Source organism: Oryctolagus cuniculus, chromosome 3 (genome assembly GCF_051225735.1).
Source record: "Oryctolagus cuniculus isolate XC-2025 breed Fujian yellow rabbit chromosome 3, ASM5122573v1, whole genome shotgun sequence".
In the NCBI taxonomy this organism is placed as follows: Eukaryota; Metazoa; Chordata; class Mammalia; order Lagomorpha; family Leporidae; genus Oryctolagus; species Oryctolagus cuniculus.
Genome location: NC_142869.1, coordinates 83,902,938 through 83,921,194, shown reverse-complemented (window position 1 = coordinate 83,921,194; position 18,257 = coordinate 83,902,938). Strand labels below are relative to the sequence as shown.

General features: G+C 42.9%; 1 protein-coding gene across 1 annotated transcript in view; it reads left to right on the top strand.

Annotated features, from left to right (window-relative positions):
• The first annotated feature begins 17,758 nt into the window (after positions 1-17,758).
• Positions 17,759-18,257, top strand: part of UPP2 (uridine phosphorylase 2) — a 65,464-nt gene continuing 64,965 nt past the window's right edge. Inside the window, exon 1 of the mRNA XM_008258604.5 lies at positions 17,759-17,994. Coding sequence (XP_008256826.2) covers positions 17,933-17,994 — 62 coding nt within the window. The 5' untranslated portion in view covers positions 17,759-17,932. The remainder of the gene's footprint in view (positions 17,995-18,257) is intronic.

Sequence of the window (18,257 nt, the reverse complement as noted above, 5' to 3'; positions counted from 1 at the left end):
GGGTGCCAGGCCTGGGCTCCTGTACTTGGGCCATCTTCTGCTTTCCTAGGTGCATTAGCAGGGAGCTGGATTGGGGGCAGAGTAACCAGGATTTGAATCAGTGCTCACATGGGATGCTGTTGTTGTGGGGGCAGTGTGTTAATCCGCTGCTTGCTTCTTTATTGCTTTCCTGAGAATAGGGAGGGGTGAAAACTAAAGACACTTGGACTTCATCCGCACCATGGAGTGAGAAATCAACACTGTGACGAGTTGGGCAATGACCACTTGCTGGCAGAGGAGATATATGCACCCCATGCTCTGATACCCCATGTTTGTACCATGCTCATATTTTACTTGTTGTAAATACTGTGACATGGATTGACTTCTAAAACTCATATTTACCTAAAACTTCAGTAGTTACCAAAGTTGTGGACATTTTTTTATTTATAAATTTTAAACTTGTGCTTATTTATTTTCAGTTTTGTTTTACAGGCAGAGAGACTGAGACAGCATGACAGAGAGAGATCTTCCATCCACTGGTTCACTCCTCAAATGCTCACAATAGCCAAGACTGAGCCAGGCCAAGGCCAGGAGCTTAGATCTCAATGTGTCTCTCTCACATGGGTGGCAGGGACCCAAGTGCCTGAGACATCATCAGCTGTCTCTTCCTAGGGTATGCATTCACAGGAAGCTGGAATTGAGAGCAGAGCCAGGACTTTAACCCAGGCACTCCAATGTGGGATGTGGACCTGCCAAATGGTAACTTAACTACTGTATCTAACACCTGCCCCTTCATTTCTTTTTAAATTAAATACAATTGACCATAAGTTTCTGTTTGGAATTACCTAGAATGTTCTCAAATTATTTTTTCACATTAGCATCTTAAAGTTGTAATGTTTCTTATTTGGCTTTCTTCTTAGAAAGTAAAAAGAGGCCAGCAACTACATTATCTTAAGATTTGTTTCACATGAAATATTATGTAAACACACACACATATAAACATGTCATATTTTCTGCATTAGTGAGGTATTACTATTTTCATCATTATTAGCACTCCTGCAAAAACTCTGGAATAAAATTTTCTTTCTCACTTTGCCTAGAGTGTGAAATTATTTAAGAATTGGAAATGGCCTAACATTTAGTTACTTAATGAAAATAGCATAGATTTCCCATTTTGGTGAAGTGATAGAGATCTCTACAACCTCATCAAGTGGGAAGTAATGGCTTCGAAAATGCAGGAGAGGGGAGAAGAGGGGAATCAATTAAACTGCCTTGGTAGCAGTAATTACAGATGGGGAAGCTCTGGTTTTGTTTTAAGAGAGTTCAAGCAGGATTTTCCATTACGCCTACTTAATATCAGGGTAGTAAGCCCTCAGAGAAACAAGTGTTGATAAGTTCCTGGTTATTTTCTGGCCTAAAGGAATGACCTGTATACAATTCTTCTAATAATCTCCTGATTTTATGTAAATGAATAAGATCTTTGCAACATAAATAGCCCGAATCAAAGGCAAATGTTGGCCAGTGCTGCGATTCACTAGGCTAATCCTCCACCTGCGGCGCCGGCACCCCAGATTCTAGTCCCGGTTGGGACGCTGGTTCTGTCCCTCTTCCAATCCAGCTCTCTGCTGTGGCCTGGGAGTGCAGTGGAGGATGGCCCAGGTCCTTGGGTCCCTGCACCTGCATGGGAGACCAGGAGAAGCACCTGGTTCATGGCTTCAGATCAGCGCAGCACGACGGCCGTAGCAACCATTTGGGGGATGAACCAATGAAAGGAAGACCTTTCTCTCTGTCTCTCTCACTGTCTAACTCTACCTGTTTAAAAAAAAAAAAAAAAAAAAAGGCAAATGTTGAGGAGAGACCAGGATTAAAGATCAGTTTATTAGCTCCACTGTAACTTGACGGAGATGGACGAAGAGGCAGAAGTTGCCCGGCGTGTGTTGTTTCATTTCACTGAGCCTTGGTGTCCTCAGTGAAGCAGACAAGGATCACAGTCCTCAGTGAAGGTGGTCAAGGATCACAAATTCAGATGCTTTTTGGACGTGGCACCTATTTCTGTGATGTTTACTTTCTGGGGTTAAGACAGTATGGAGGCCGGCGCCGCAGCTCACTAGGCTAATCCTCCGCCTTGTGGCGCCGGCACACCGGGTTCTAGTCCCGGTCGGGGCGCCGGATTCTGTCCCGGTTGCCCCTCTTCCAGGCCAGCTCTCTGCTGTGGCCTGGGAGGGCAGTGGAGGATGGCCCAAGTCCTTGGGCCCTGCACCCCATGGGAGACCAGGAGAAGCACCTGGCTCCTGCCATTGGATCAGTGTGGTGCGCCGGCCACAGCGGCCATTAGAGGGTGAACCAACAGTAAAGGAAGACCTTTGTCTCTGTCTCTCTCTCTCACTGTCCACTCTGCCTGTCAAAAAAAAAAAAAAAAAAAAAAAAAAAGACAGTATGGAGCCATGGAGGACTATGTTAAACTAATATACGCACGGATGTTTTATCTCACCCTCAGGGGAAGTGACTGATCCTCATATCTGTTGTTTCTATTTTCTTTAGAGTTCTCTTCACTAAGCCAGTCCCTTGTTACTCTAGTCTCTTATAATTAACACTGTCCTTTATTCAAATTGCTGTGTAGATTCTGTCTCATGGATAGACCCAAAATGAACTATCTGGGAGCTTTCTCTCTTATGCTGGTGGCATTCAGATAGGATCTTCTATCTCCATGCAGAAATCAGACATGTCTTCCTGTATAGGTTCAAGTCTCTTCACTTGATTGAAATGTTAATTATCCAATCTCATTTAAAAAAAAGTTTTTTAAATAAAAATCTCTTTAAAAAAAAGGGGGAGGAGCAGCCAGCGCTGTGGCACAGTAGGTTAATCCTCCACCTGGAGCGCCGGCATCTCATATGGGCGTTGGTTGAGTCCTGGCTGCCTCTCTTCAGATCCGCCTCTCTGCTGTGGCCTGGGAAAGCAGTAGAGGATGGTCCAACTGCCTGGACCCCTGCACCCACGTGGAAGACTGGGAAGAAGCTCCTGGCTCCTCCTGGCTTCCAATCAGCGCAGCTCTAGCCATTGCGGCCATCTGAGGAGTGAACCAAAGGAAGGAAGACCTCTCTCTTTGTCTCTCCCTCTCACTGCCTATAACTCAACCTCTCAAATAAATAAATAAAAATATTAAATTTTTTTATTTCATTTATCTTAAAGACTTATTTATTTGAGAGGTAGAGTTACAGGCAGAGGGAGAGACAGAGAGAGGTCTTCTCTCCACTGGTTCACTCCCCAAATGGCCACAACAGCCAGAGCTGGACTGATTTGAAGCCAGGAGCCAGGAGCTTCTTCTGGGTGGGTACAGGGGCCCAAGCACTTGGGCCATATTCTACTGCCTTCCCAGGCCATAGCAGAGAGCTGGATCAGAAAAAGAGTAGCCAGAACTTGAACCAGTGCCCATATGGGATGCCAACACTGCAGGCAGGGGCTTAATCTACTGTGCCATAGTGAGGATCCCTCCAACCTCATTTAATAGATAAGAAATCCAAGAACAAGAAAAGTTTATGGTTTCATTGTGGTCAGATCATCAGTTAATTATGGTGTTGGGACCAGAATCCTGGTATATCCTTATTTCCAATCTAACGCAATGACATTATTCACCAAAAATATTAATTAAGCAATAATTTGCATATGGTCCCATAAGATACCAACTTATATAAATTTGGTCCCAAATATTCTTCTCAGGTAGGGGTGAGCAGGGGTTGGGGAAAGTGTGGAATTTAGAGTGAGGGACACATGGAAAATTTATCTGAGTACGTGGACCATGTTATAAAATGCAGATACCTACATTATAGGGTTGCTGTGAAGAACCAACGGGATCACATGCACAAAGCACCTATCATTATCAGACAAACTTAGGAGAACCAAACAAATAAAACAGGCAATTAAATTACACTGAACTCATTCCATTTCATCCTATTATTTTCCCCAATAACGCATTTTTTCCAACAAGGATTGTAAGAGAAAAGTTGAAAAAAGCCTTCTCCAGAGTTTCCTCCTTAACCTGCTACTGTGTCTGCTCTGCAACAATGAGTTTGTGTGTAGCAGGGTAATTTGGAATGAGCTAGAAGCTCTGGGGGTGTGTGTGTGTGGCTCCATGCTGCCTCATTCGTTGTTGTTTGTCATGCTCAGAGTGGATACGTGGGAAACTCACTGAGTTTGGGGGCAAGGATGACAGGAGTCACTTTCTGCTTCTCAGGTGCTATGGGCACGGAAACACCTAGGCTGCTCAGTGTACTCACCTTCTGTGTTGGAAGTCTGACTCTTTGGAGACCTTACTTAGAACCATGCAGTCATGTAACATTCCTGGCCTTACGCCCTTGGCTCTCCTCAAATTCCTTTCTCAGAGCCCTCCTACTTCAGTTAGAGATTTCGGTTCTGTAAACCACCTCGCCACTTCATATTTTTTTTCTGCATGTTCCACGATTTTTTTTTTTTTTTTTTTTTTTTTTTGACAGGCAGAGTGGACAGTGAGAGAGAGAGACAGAGAGAAAGGTCTTCCTTTGCCGTTGGTTCACCCTCCAATGGCCGCCGCGGCCGGCGCACCGCGCTGATCCGATGGCAGGAGCCAGGAGCCAGGTGCTTTTCCTGGTCTCCCATGGGGTGCAGGGCCCAAGCACCTGGGCCATCCTCCACTGCACTCCCTGGCCACAGCAGAGGGCTGGCCTGGAAGAGGGGCAACTGGGACAGAATCCGGCGCCCCGACCGGGACTAGAACCCGGTGTGCCGGCGCCGCTAGGCGGAGGATTAGCCTAGTGAGCCGCGGCGCCGGCCCTATGTTCCACGATTTTTAAAGACAGTGGAACATCAAGCTAATACTTGTATGTAGTATAATTGTCAGCCTTGTTAAGTGCTTATAAACCAGCTATTTCATATAAATCTAATCATTCATCTTCCCTGCACTGCTTCATGGTAATTACTTCAATTGCTACTTCACTGGAAAAACAAAATAAAAAATCCTGGAAAAGTTCTGAACTTGTCCGATGATACAGGGGCTCATTTGGTTGAAAAAGAATGATGTCATCAGAGGCAAATGAAAGACTTATCCTTTCAGCACATCACACTGCCTCTTTAGGTACCATTTGCTAGTCTACCACTTTGAAATAAAAACGCATCCAGATTCAGCAACAGAATCATGCTTACTGTTTCCTATGCTCCCAGAGCCAGGAATATGGCTTTCCTCTGGATCCAATTACTTTCCATTTACCCACGCATTGATTATACTCAACGATAATGCATCATTTGGTATATTGTTGGCCTATTTTTAGGTTTTTATTTTTTTATTTTTATTTATTTATTTTTTACTAGCCAACTCAGCTCAAGTCAAAACTGGGCAAACTTTGAAAATATTTTGTCTTGAAACAGAATTGTGACTTTCACCAGTAAACTGTCTTCTGATTTTTTTTGCATTTTTTTGTGGGAATGAAGAAGGGATTAAGGCTGAGAACCAGAGGTTTAGTGCTCCTCTGACCCCTTTCTCACCCTAGGCTGTGGAGAGAGGCCAGCAAAGATGTCCAGAAACATAACTTGTTAGAAAATCATAATGTAGCATTTTAAAAATATTCACTTAAAGGCATTTATTTTAAAATATTTTTAAATAAAATAAAATGTGAAAAAGTTGTAATGTGCCATGCCTGTGTTCTACTCTAAATGTTGATTTGAAGTGTTGTTAAACTTGGAGTGAGTAATTCAGATAAGAACCAAGAATTATCAGGAGGGGCTGGCATTGTGGCATAGTGGGTGAGGCCACTGCCAGGAACACCAGAATCCCACATGGGCACCGGTTCATGTCCCTGCTATTCCACTTCACATCCAGCAGGTTTACTGGAAAGAGCAGTGGAGGATGGCCCAAGTGCCTGGGCCCCTGTACCCCTGGGGCAGCCCGAGTAGGGATTCAGCCTGGCCCAGCACTGGCCCTTGCAACCATCTGGGTAGTTATTTACAGATCTCTTTTTTGTAGCATCTCTCTGTGGCTCTGACTTTCAAAACAGGTAAGCAAAAAAAAAATTTTTAAAGAATTTACCAGGAAAATTTTTAAAGAATTACCAGGAAAATAAAAAAAAGAATATATTATCATTAATTAATCCCAGAATATGGCCAAATTGTGTGAAATATTGATTTTTTTTTTTGGAAATACCTGATTGTTAAGTCTGAAAACTATCAATTCTTTTTAAACTTAATTTTATTATTTGAAAGTCAGTTAACGAGAGGCAGAGGGACAGAGAGAGAGAAAGAGAGAGAGAATTCTTCCAGCTGCCAATTCATTCCCCAGTTGGCCACAATGGCTGGAGCTGAGCCATTCTGAAGCCAGGAGCCAGGAGCTTCTTCCAGGTCTCCCACGTGAGTGCAGGGGCCCAAGGACTTGGGCCATCTTCTACTGCTTTCCCAGGCCGTAGCAGAGAGCTGGATCAGAAGTGGAGCTGCTGGGACTCAAACTGGTGCCCATACAGGATGCTGTTAAAGCATGCACCAGCAACACAGCACACTGAGCCACATGGACAAATTTCCTAAGAGGAGTAATGTGCACAGAAGTATGCATTAAATAATGAGAGAAATAACCCCAAATTTCAGGAATGAAGTATGGAAGCTTCTGCATCGATGCCACCATAGTCCGAGATGACCAAACTCGGAAGAGACCTTATTCGAAGGCATTGGAGCTTTGCAGAGCATATAGACATGGTTCTGGCCTGCAGGAAGCGGCAGATGGACCTGAAACCACTGCATGAAGCTAGCACCTTTGAAATTCTAAAATTTATTTGATTACCAAATATATATAAGTGTGCCCAACCTTACCAATAGTCAGAGTTTTCTCAAAAGGTGAAGAGTTCCATTTTACAATTGTCACATTGTCATAAAAATTGTATGGTCAACAATACCAGATTATTGGTAAGAATATGGAAAAATGGTTAATCATATACTATTGGCATAACTTAACATAGTTAGCTATTTTTTAAGGTAGTGTAAATAACATCTAATAAGATATAACCATATGTTAGAGAAACTATACATAAGGATGTTTACAGGAAAAAATTACAAGTAACATTGAAAAAGCAAGTGCTGCAAAAGTGTATATATATATATAAAATATATCCTATTTGTTTATCTATCTATTTATAGCTTGAATCTCCCTAATCTGAAAATCTGGAATCCAAAATGCTCTGAAATCTAAAACTTTTTGATCACCAAAATGACCGAAGTGGAAGAATTCACACTTCACCTCTGATAATACAATGCACACAAGCTGTGTCATGTAAATAATTATTTAAAATATTGTATAAAATTACCTTCAGGCTCTGTATGTAAGAGGTACATGAAACATGAATTAATTTTATGTTTAGACTTGGGTCGCATCCTCAAGATATGCAAATATTCACAAAATTAAAAAAAAAATCCTAGAAATCTCACCTACTTCTCATCCCAAGCACTTCACCTAAGGGGTACTCAACCCTTAGTATAATATGTATGCTATACATTCATAGAATTTCTATCATTTTTTAAACATTTTTAAAAATTTATTTAACAGATAGAGTTAGACATTGAGAGAGAGAGACAGAGAAAGGTCTTCCTTCTGTTGGTTCACCCCCCAAAATGGCCACTAAGGCCAGTGCTATGCCGATCCAAAGCCAGGATCCAGGTGCTTCCTCCTGGTCTCTCATGCGGGTGCAGGGCCCAAGCACCTGGGCCATCCTCCACTGCCTTTCCAGACCACAGTAGAGAGCTGGACTGGAAGAGGAGCAGCCGCGACTAGAACCTGGCGCCCATATGGAATGCCGGTGCCGCAGGTGGAGGATTAACCAAGAGATCCACAGCGCCGGCCTGGAATTTCTATCATATATAGCTGTCAAATGTTACACATTCCATTTACTATATATGTGCATGTATTAAATCTGCTCATGTATATAGATAATGTATATTATAAATGCCTACTCATAAATAAAAGGTGTAAAGTGCATTTCAGAAAGATACATACCAAATTCTCAACTTCAGGACACTGGTACCCTCCAGGGAGGAAGGGAAGGTAATAGGTAAGGAAGGTAGATGCAGATTTAATGAAATCATTCTTTTTTGAAAAAGCTGTATTAAATATAGCGAAACATTAACAATTGATAAATTTGTGTGATCAACCACACAGGTAAACATTATATCTGTCTCTTTTTTTTTATGTCTGAACATTTAACTATTACAAATATAAAATGAATATTCAGTGATTACAAAAATAAAATATAGAAACATCAGAAAGTAACCAGAAATATAAGCACCAGCAGAGATATAGCCACAACAACAGAAAACAATGCAAAGCCAAGGTGAAATGTTCAAGAGTGACACTTTGGAAAAGCAGTGACGTTCATAAGGTAAAGCATTAACAGAAATGTGAATGTGAACATGATTATGCACACAAGGTTTTCTACTTCTTTAGAAAAAAATTAATGTTTAACTCAATGTATTACACATAGAAGTGTTGAGAGAGCACCATAAAACACGTGGTTCTCTTTCCCATAGCTAAACCCAAATCAGAATCAGTCAGCTTTGAAATTCCGTGACTTTCAGGGTCTGGAATTCCCCACTTCCAGGAGGCATTAACATTGTTTTCCTGTCTGAGCACCCTTGGGCAGCAGCATCATTATGTTTTGTTGTTGTTGTTGTTATTGGGAGTTAGGACTGACCCTTTCTTGAGTTCCAAGGAAAATTGCTCCCTCAGGTTTCAGTAGGTAGTTTGTCAGACTCCCAGAGCTTCTTTCCACCTGTAGGGGCTAATTTCCCAGCACAATCTGTGTGTTGGCCAGGGCACTTTCCTCTGGTGCTAAGAACAGGTGCAGCCTTTAATCTTCAAGTTCTGGAGTCATTGGAATGGCATGCCACAGATAGGAAGCTGGGCAAGGAGGCCAACAGAAACAGAACTCTCAACTCCGTGCCTTTTAATTCACTTTCTGGGGACGGCTCAGGTACAGAAAGAACTTGCTGCAGGCAGGGTGTTGAAGTAGACCCAGCTTTTTGGGTAAAATCATAGGGAAGTGGTAAGACTGAGAGGAGGTAAAAATAAAGGCCAATTTAAAATTTAAGATGCTGTGTTCCACAACAGAGTGCCAGATTCCATCCCTTATCAGAGTACTTGTGTTTGACACCTAAGCCTGGCTCCTGATTCCAGCTCCCCGATAATGTAGCCCCGGGAGGCAGTGGTAATGAGTCCAGTAATTGTGTCCCTGGAGACACAATTGGGAGACCTGAATTGAGTTCCTGGTTCCTGGCCTCGGCTTGTCCTGATTCCAGCCATTGTGGGCATTTGGGGAATGAATCAGTGCATGGGAAGCTCTCTCTCTCTCTCTCTCTCTCTCTCTTCTTGAAATAAATAAAATTTGGCAAGGACATGAACCAGCGGCCATATGGGATGGCACTGTAGGCTGGGGCTTTAACCTGCTGTGCCGGCCCCTGACGTCACTCTCTTTGTATTCTCCTTCAGCATTTACCAGTGCTAGAGAAGCAGATAGAGTTCTCCCTGGGTTTGCAGCTGGGCAGATCCTGATCTGATTCCAGTCTTGGTTTACTCACTGTGGGATCTCCGACAACTCATTTACCCTCTCTGGAATGAAATTCTCTCATCTGAAAAGTGGAGCAATAACACACAGGGTTGTTGTGGAAACTAAGGATTAACACAGGGACAGCTTAGCCCAAGCACTAATTTACGCACTTCCGTTACTGACACTCTGGCTATTTTCCCTTGTCCTTCAGATTCCCGTTATCAATTTGAATATGGTTATTTTATTTTTTAAAGATTTATTTATTTATTTGAAAAGCAGAGTTACAGAGAGGCAGAGGCCAGGAGAGAGAGAGAGGGAGAGAGAGAGAGAGAGAGGGAGAGAGGTGTCTTCCATCTGCTGGTTCACTCCCCAAATGGCTGGAATGGCCAGAGCTAGGATGATCTGAAGCCAGGAGCCAGGAGCTTCCTCTGGATCTCCCATGTGTGTGCAGTGGCCCAAGGACTTGGGCCATCTTCCACTGCTTTCCCAGACCATAGCAGGGAGCTGGATTGGAAGTGGAGCAGCCAGGACTTGAACTGGTTTCCATATGGGATGCTGACACTGCAGCCTGCAGCTTTACCGGCTACGCCACAGTGCTGGCCCCGAGTGGTTATTTTAAACTTTGAGCAGTGAATTTTAATTATATTCTCTACTGTTATTGACTTAAAATATCATGCTTTATTTCAGGTGAAATAAATTTTCCTAAAGATTGGTTTGACATCCTGTGTTACAGTTTAGATATAATCTGGATATGGTTTAAGTGTGTCCCCAAAGTTTCTTTTACTGGAGTGTAGGCCCAATTGTGGTGTCATTGAGAGTTAATGGGACTTGGCCAGCGCTGCGGCTCACTTGGCTAATCCTCTGCCTATGGCGCTGGCATCCCAGGGTTCTAGTCCCGGTTGGGGCACCGGATTCTATCCTGGTTGCTCCTCTTCCAGTCCAGCTCTCTGCTGTAGCCCGGGAAGACAGTGGAGGATTGCCCAAGTCCTTGGGCCCTGCACCCGCATAGGAGACCAAGAGGAAGCACCTAGCTCCTGGCTTTGGCCATTTGGGGGCTGAACCAATGGAAGGAAGACCTTTCTCTCTGTCTCTGTCTCTCTCTCACTGTCTACCTCTGCCTGTCAAAAAAAAAAAAAAAAAAGTACATGAATAAAATAATAAAAGAGAGGTAATGGGACTTGGAGAGTTAGGTCATGGTGGGAAGTGGTTGAGCCTTGGGGGATGTGTCCTCAGATGGGATTAATGTAGCTTGAGAGAGACCCTAGTTTCTCTGTCTTCACGTCTTGCCCTGCATGGATCTCACCATGGTGATATCATCTGCCACAATCCCTGACCAGAGCAGACCCAATGCTGGTGCCATGCTCCTGAGCATCAAGAACAGTGAGATAGATAATTCTCTTTTCTTTTAAAATGTACCAAACTTCAGATATTCTGTTATAGTAATAATACTGACTAAGGTGGCCTGTGCCTTACATCTTATTCTTTCATGTATTATTTTCAATTATTGTCCAAAGAGAAATTCCTGGCTACATAGACATTCAATATTAGGAAGCATGATTCTAGGGAAAAAAAGAAATTTGGTAAATCAAGAAGAGTTATTTTCCCAAGGCAAATTTTAGCCTTGTAAAGAGTCCAGATGTCAGCGATCTGTGAGTCCTAGGAAATATTCCATTGCTTTGTATTTCTCAGTCTCATGTGCAGTCGTGAAAATATTTGCTCCATAACCACAGGGACTGTAGCATCCCCTGAGACTGAAAACAGCAGGCTGCAGGGCTCAGCCAGGATGGACTGCTGGGATCCTCCCTGCCAGCTCAGCATGGCTCAGCCTCCAGCAGGCCAACTTTTGAAGGATCTTCTTGGTGGGTTCACTCACTCCATCCCTCTGCTTGGCCACGCCTTCAAGAGTCTTATGCAGACTGAGCACTGCACTTTAATAGACTCATGGCAGGGAAAGCACTCCCAAGAAAAATACACATACAAGTGTCATAATGCTTATGCAAGGGATGTGAGTCTTTATTGCCTCTAATTACAACAGATATAGTACTATGAAACGTATTACTGAGCTCTGTCTTACTTTGTCTCTGTGCATGCCCTTCTATAGTGCGTAGTTGCATCTGTTTGCTGGAAGATGGCAGTAAGATTAAGGGGATTAAAGGATTGGTATTGCTTGAATATGAGTTTTGAACCCCTCATAAGGAAATGTGAGGAAAAATGAAGATTTTGAGTATGCTTGATTCTCCACTAACATATCAAAACCTGGGTCTGGTGGTCTTGAACATGGAAATTTCTAGAATCCAGAGAAAATTCAGGATATTACACAAGGGGTGTTCATTAAAAAAAAATACAAAGAGGCTTTCACCTTCTGGTTGTTGAGAGTGAGAGGGTGGGAGGAGCAGAAGAAGCAGACTAAAGGCTTTGGTTACCTACACTTGGGGATGAAGTGCAAGGCAGAGGGTACATATGTTCAACTTGGCACAGAACAATCTGGAAAAGCTGGAGCCAGAGGCTGTTGTGCTCCATTAGAGTGAGGTAGGCCTAGACTTCCACAGTGAGCCCACTTAGGCACTCAGAGACCCCACCTCAATAGTCACAGATGCCTCACAAACACAGCAGGCAATGCCTAGCCAGGCAGCTTGCAGGGGAACTGTGGCAAAGACCTGGGAATGCAGAAGTCAAGTAGGCCTTTCCCCACACTCACCATTCGGTGTATCCGACAGAAGCAGGGGGCAGGAGGAGGGACTTGGAAGGACTGACATGTGTCTGAAAGAAAATGTGGTGAGACCATTTACACCAGTGATGCAAAGCTGCTGTTAATTCACCAGTTTAAAGTCATCACTCTCTTCCCCAGCTTCTGGCAGGAAGGAAATCATAAGAAAGATTGCATGGCTAGTAGAAAATAAGGTACATTTTTGTCATAGAGGAAAGGATTATGTACTTTTAATAGGCCCTCTCTCCTATGAAGTATTTATGGCTGCTACAACCCATGTAGCAGACTGAGCATCCCTAATCCCAAAACTCAAAATACAAAATGTTCTAAAATCCAATACTTTTTCAGGGTTGACATGATGCCACCAATGGAAAATTCCATACCAGATATTATTTGTTAAGTCACAGTCAAAATGCAGACTCATTAAATTATTGTCTAAAATTATCATTAGGCTATATGTAGAAGGTGTATATGATATACAAGTGAATTTCATATTTTGGCTTGGATACCCTCTCCAAGATACTTCATTACGTATATGCAATATTACAAAAACTGGAGGAAAATGAAAGGTCCAAAATACTCCTGGTCCCAAGAATTTCAGATAAGAGATATTCAACCTGTATTGGAAAATAGAGAAAGATCAAAACACTCAGTAAGTTTTGGCTGTGAGACATGAAGAAGGGAATGCCAGATACACTTCCTATCTGTGTTTTGACAAAAGGGAGGTTGTATGAGAGTTGTGTTAATTTGTGTCTTTTCTATTCATGGAATGTCAATATTTTTGCAGGAAAAACCAGAAAGCGAGAACTGTCTTATTTCTTTATTTCCAGCACTTCTGAAGACTTCTTGAGGCATGGTGTATGCTCAGTTAATATTTATGGAATGAATAAATGAAAAAATAAATAAACTTCTTAACATTCAAATAAATAAACTTCTTAACATTGCTTAAGACATTTTTGGAGCTCTTTCAAATAGTGCCATGGGCTGAATGTTAGTAGGGGAATCTGGTTGGCTGGAGGTGGGGACCCTGTGAGAGCCTAGCCCCACCCTGAGAGACTTCCTGATGAAAGAAGAGTGTGTTGTGTGATTGTGTGTGTGTGTGTGTGTGCTGTACTTGTTTCCTGGCCACAGCTCTTGCTGCAGCTTCAGATGAACTAATGACTTTTCTGGATATCTCACTGAGAGGCATCTTAAGAGCTAAGATTCTGGTACAGGGCAGAAAGGTTTGTTCTGGGAGGAAGGGAGAAGGGGCCAAGACATGGCTTCAGGGATGCTGGTCTGTCTTAGGGACCTAAGAGGAACCATTTAGTTGAAAGTTACACTTTATGTACACAAATGCATAAATTTAACTCAACGGATTGAGCCAAAAGGAGAACATTAACGTGCATTTAAACCTATGCTCCATTACACTTAACAGCTTGGGACGAATTAAGGAAATTGTTTTCCTATAAGCTCAACAGTGTTTTGTGAATGGCACAACTGAACTACCATATTCAAAGGGCTAAGATGCCAGTTCAGGCCTGGCATTGTCCTGCAATGGGTTAAGTCACTGCTTGCAACTCTGGCATCCTATATTGGAGCGCCAGTTTGGGTCCTGGCTGTTCCACTTCCAACCCAGCTTCCTGCTAATGCACTTGAGAGAGCAATGGAAGATGACACAGTACTTGTGCCCCTGTAGCTGTGTGGGAGAGCAGGATGCATTTTCTGGCTCTTGACTTCAGCCTGGCCCAGCCCTGGCTCTTGTGGCCATTTGGGAAAGTGAATTAATCAATGGAAGATCTCTGTCTCTGTCTCTTCTTCCCTCTCTTTCTGTCACTCTTTCAAATTAAGAAATGTTTTTAAAAAGTGACAGCTTATCAAATGCAAGCATCTAGAGTTTATTATAATCAGTGGAATGTTGCTTTGGCTTTTGTTTATTTTTAAAAATACAATACCACAAATATAAAAAACTGAAAGCCACCAAGAAACACACACACACACACACACACACACACACCCCCACACACACAGTGCTACTAATAGTTCCCTTATGTGTTGTTCTTTCTGCAACCTCTCAGTATTTTACACACTGTTGCATGGGCTTGCAGTACAGGCCCCTCATGCTCACCCCATCCCCATGCTGGGAAATACGTGTCAGGGCCAGCTTTTCACTCTGGGCTCACGGCAGGCATCACGTTCTCTAAGAACCTGCCTGCTTCTGGCTTTGGTGCCTCGTCCCTGAGTTTTCACAGTGCCTGACCTCAGTCTTTCCCACTGGAGTGTAAATCGCATCGGGGCAAAAACCGTCCATCTCGTCCTCTCTGTAACCTCAAATACCAGGCACGTGGCATTTGCCCAGGCTGTTGCAGCAAGCCTCTGGCAGCTCCAAATTCTTAGCTATGCCCCTCCCCCAGAATGGGAGGAGCACTGTTTAGGGGTGGGTATGGTTCTAAGTCCACACTTGCAATTCTCACAGATTCAGCCGACACCGTGCCAAACAGAGACAGACCTAATGCCACCCACTTGTGTGTGAAGACTCCACCATTGGAAGTGCAGGAGTCAAATAAAGCCAAGAGTAAATTATCATGGGAGCGAGAATATGAAAATGCTGGCGCTGCGGAGAAAGAGGGTGGGGAAGTAGAGTTTTTGTCCCCAGAGGCAGAGGCTGTGGAGCATGGACTTGGTGAAGCTGTGGCAGGGCCTCCTGCTTGCAAAGCTGCGCCGAGTCACGGGGCTCTGCCTGCCACCCAGCCGTTGTTTGCAAAACACCCAGAGGCTGGGCCCGAGTTGGCCTCCTGTGCTCCTCTGAACATGCTTTTTAAAAACACAACTTGTTTCCATTCCCCATCTGGTGAGTGAGCTTTTGCAATACAGTCAATAAAAAAAGTTATCAAGAAGTCACCTAACCTAAGAGTAGGATGATCAAGTCCTGAGAGGAATGAAATGAAGGAGAATGATTTAAGACATTAATTAACAGTCCATTTTCATGGATTCTAAAAGACTATTCTGAAGTTCACCCACGTTGACCACTTGCTAATGTCTGGGGAGTTATTACATGGGCTCCATACATCATAGCTGGCATTACCTGGCATTATTAGTGATCAGGATCATTGGCTGACAGAATCTGCACTGGAAACAGCCATGTTAATAAGTCTAATTAATTCACTTGAGTAATTAATTACCTAACATTTATCTAATTAGCTAATGCTTTCACCTGTCGGAGCCAGAGGTAAATGCCAGATTGGAATTCTCTGGTTCTTCTTATTATCCCACAAATAAACTGAGAGATATGTCATGGAATACCAAAGCATCGTAAATGGGCATGGTGGGAAAGAGCTGCGAGTAGACCAGTTTGAGGTGAGTTGTCATGTAAGAGGTGTATGTGTTGCTCTGAAAGTAAAAATAGGTGCCACTCTGCCAAGTTACAAGGGCAACATGCATGGTCAGGCTTATATTGCCTTATAGCTGTCATTACCTTTTCCAAGATAAGGGATTTTTGGTTATCTTGGGCAAAGTTACAAATACCCATTTCCTGTTGGCAATAGTAGATTTTGGCTTCACTGATTTCCCAGCACAATACCCCCTGGGACCAGTGTTGTGGTGCAGTGGGTTAAGCTACTGCTTGCCGTGCTGGTATTCCATACAGGCACCAGTTTGGGTTCCATCAGCTCCACTTCTGATCTAGCTTCCTGCTAATGTGCCAGGGAAAGCAGTGAAATATGGCCTAAACTCTTGGGCCCCTGCTACCCACTTGAAAACCATTTGGGGAGGGGACCAGAGGATGGAAGATCTCTCTCTCTCTCTCTCTCTCTGCCTTTCAAAAAAATAAATAAATATTTTAAAACAAAAACAAAAACTCCGTATTCTTTTTCCTTCCCATTCTGGAAACCTTCTCCACTGGCCAAGATGGACTGAAAGTGGCCTATGTGGAATGCAAGGAGTTTTCAAGATTCTCACCAGGAAGGGGAGCATTTTCTAATGTGGGGATCCTAGTTAAAATACAAAGGTACTTCAAGAAGTTCATGGAAAAATGGAATTAAAAATATATTTGTGTGAAAAATTTTGAAATCCACATAGTGTTTTTCATTGTGCATATTTTCTGTGAACTTTCTTTTTTTAACTTTTATTTAGTAAATATAAATTTCCAAAGTACAGTTTATGGATTACAATGGCTCCCCCCCCATAACTTCCCTCCCACTCGCACCCCTCTCATCTCCCGCTCCCTCTCCCATTCCATTCACATCAAGATTCATTTTCAATTATCTTTATATACAGAAGATCGATTCAGTATATATTAAATAAAGATTTCATCAGTTTGCACCCACACAGAAACACAAAGTGTAAAATACTGTTTCAGTACTAGTTATAGCATTACTTCACATTGGACAACACATTAAGGACAGATCCCACATGAGGAATAAGTACACAGTGACTCCTGTTGTTGACTTAACAATTTGACACTCTTGTTCATGGCATCAGTCATCTCCCTAGGCTCTAGTCATGAGTTGCCAAGGCTATGGAAGCCTTTTGAGTTCGCTGACTTCTATCTTATTCCGACAGGGTCATAGTCAAAGTGGAAGTTCTCTCCTCCCTTCAGAGAAAGGTACCTCCTTCTTTGATGGCCCCATTCTTTCCACTGGGATCTCACTCGCAGAGATCTTTCTCAGGATTCTGTGAGCATTTGGTTCCTGACTGTGATGTGTGCTCTTGAATCATAAAAATGCTTTGTATCCTCTGCTACTTGGTACTCATTTAAGTTCTGATTGGCTTGAAAGCCACGAGTCTAATGTTCTTGAACACTCAGCAGCATCATAGAACCTCAGCTGATTGCCATGGAGCTGTGGGAACCAGGGATCAGGGTCACACTCCTCTAGAGTCTCTGGACTTGCTCTCTCCAGCGCGAAGAGTCAGAGGCATCGATGGAAATGATGACTTTATGGATTTCCTAAGAGACTGTGCCCTGAGAACATTCAGCTGTATTTTGATGTTCTACCTGGAGTGACCCCCAGACAACGAATTCAATGGATTTTACAGGAATCATAAGTTTAACTACAGGAGGAGGCCCTGAGAAACACATTTTGTTGGATTATCAGGTCTTTTCTGTGAACTTGAAAGGGCAAAGTTCAGATGAAGGTGCTTTGTGTGGTGCTGACTTTGGATGTTTTCCTTGCTTGTTAACTCAAAGAATGTAAACACATTGGTGAGAGGGAGATGGGGATGGGAAAATGAAATATTTGAGAACTGCAAGTCCTCACGTGTACTGGACACATTTTTGGGATAACCTAATGGAGTTATCATGGAAACCAAGAGAGGTCTGGCAACCATTGAAAGTTGTCTCAAAGCAAATAGTCTGTGTGCTGCACCAGATCCACATTGGGACCAAGGCCAGAAGCAAGCTAACGGTGCTCTGGTCCACAATCAACAGCTAACCAGCCCGGTCAAAGAGGCAGAACGCCACACCTTCCAAAGAAGCCTATCTTCTTGGGGAAGCTCTACGCTGAGAGCTGGGCTGTGTATAAAAGGACAGATGAGGGGGAGTATTTTTGAAATGATAAAGGAGTTTAAAATGCTAAGGGAAGCATTTCTTTAACAACTTTAGAAGAAAACATGTTTTAAGGGACGATCTTATTCCAATTTGGAACCAAGCTATCATGATTAGATCTGTAGTTTAATAGCAAGTCGCAATATTGCATTTCCTGATATTCACCTAGTACAAAGTATGGCTTCAATTTTACCTGCTTCCAACAGGTCCATGAGATCTGACAGGAAGACATACAGGGGGTGAGTAATTTTGATTTGTTATTTGTTTGGATCTGATATGTAAATGATCAGATGGTGGGCAGCTACAGTTCTGTAAATTTCCCAAGTTTAGAAACTATATAGTTGGAATCCAGCTCAAAATACAGAATAGAATAAAAGCTATGCAAAATTTCTTCCTGATGATTATTGACATTACTTTGTTCTTGATGAGGTAGAGAGCTGGCTTATTTAAGAATGCAAGGCAAAAGAAGTCAGGAAGAACAGGCAAACATTTAGCCAAACTG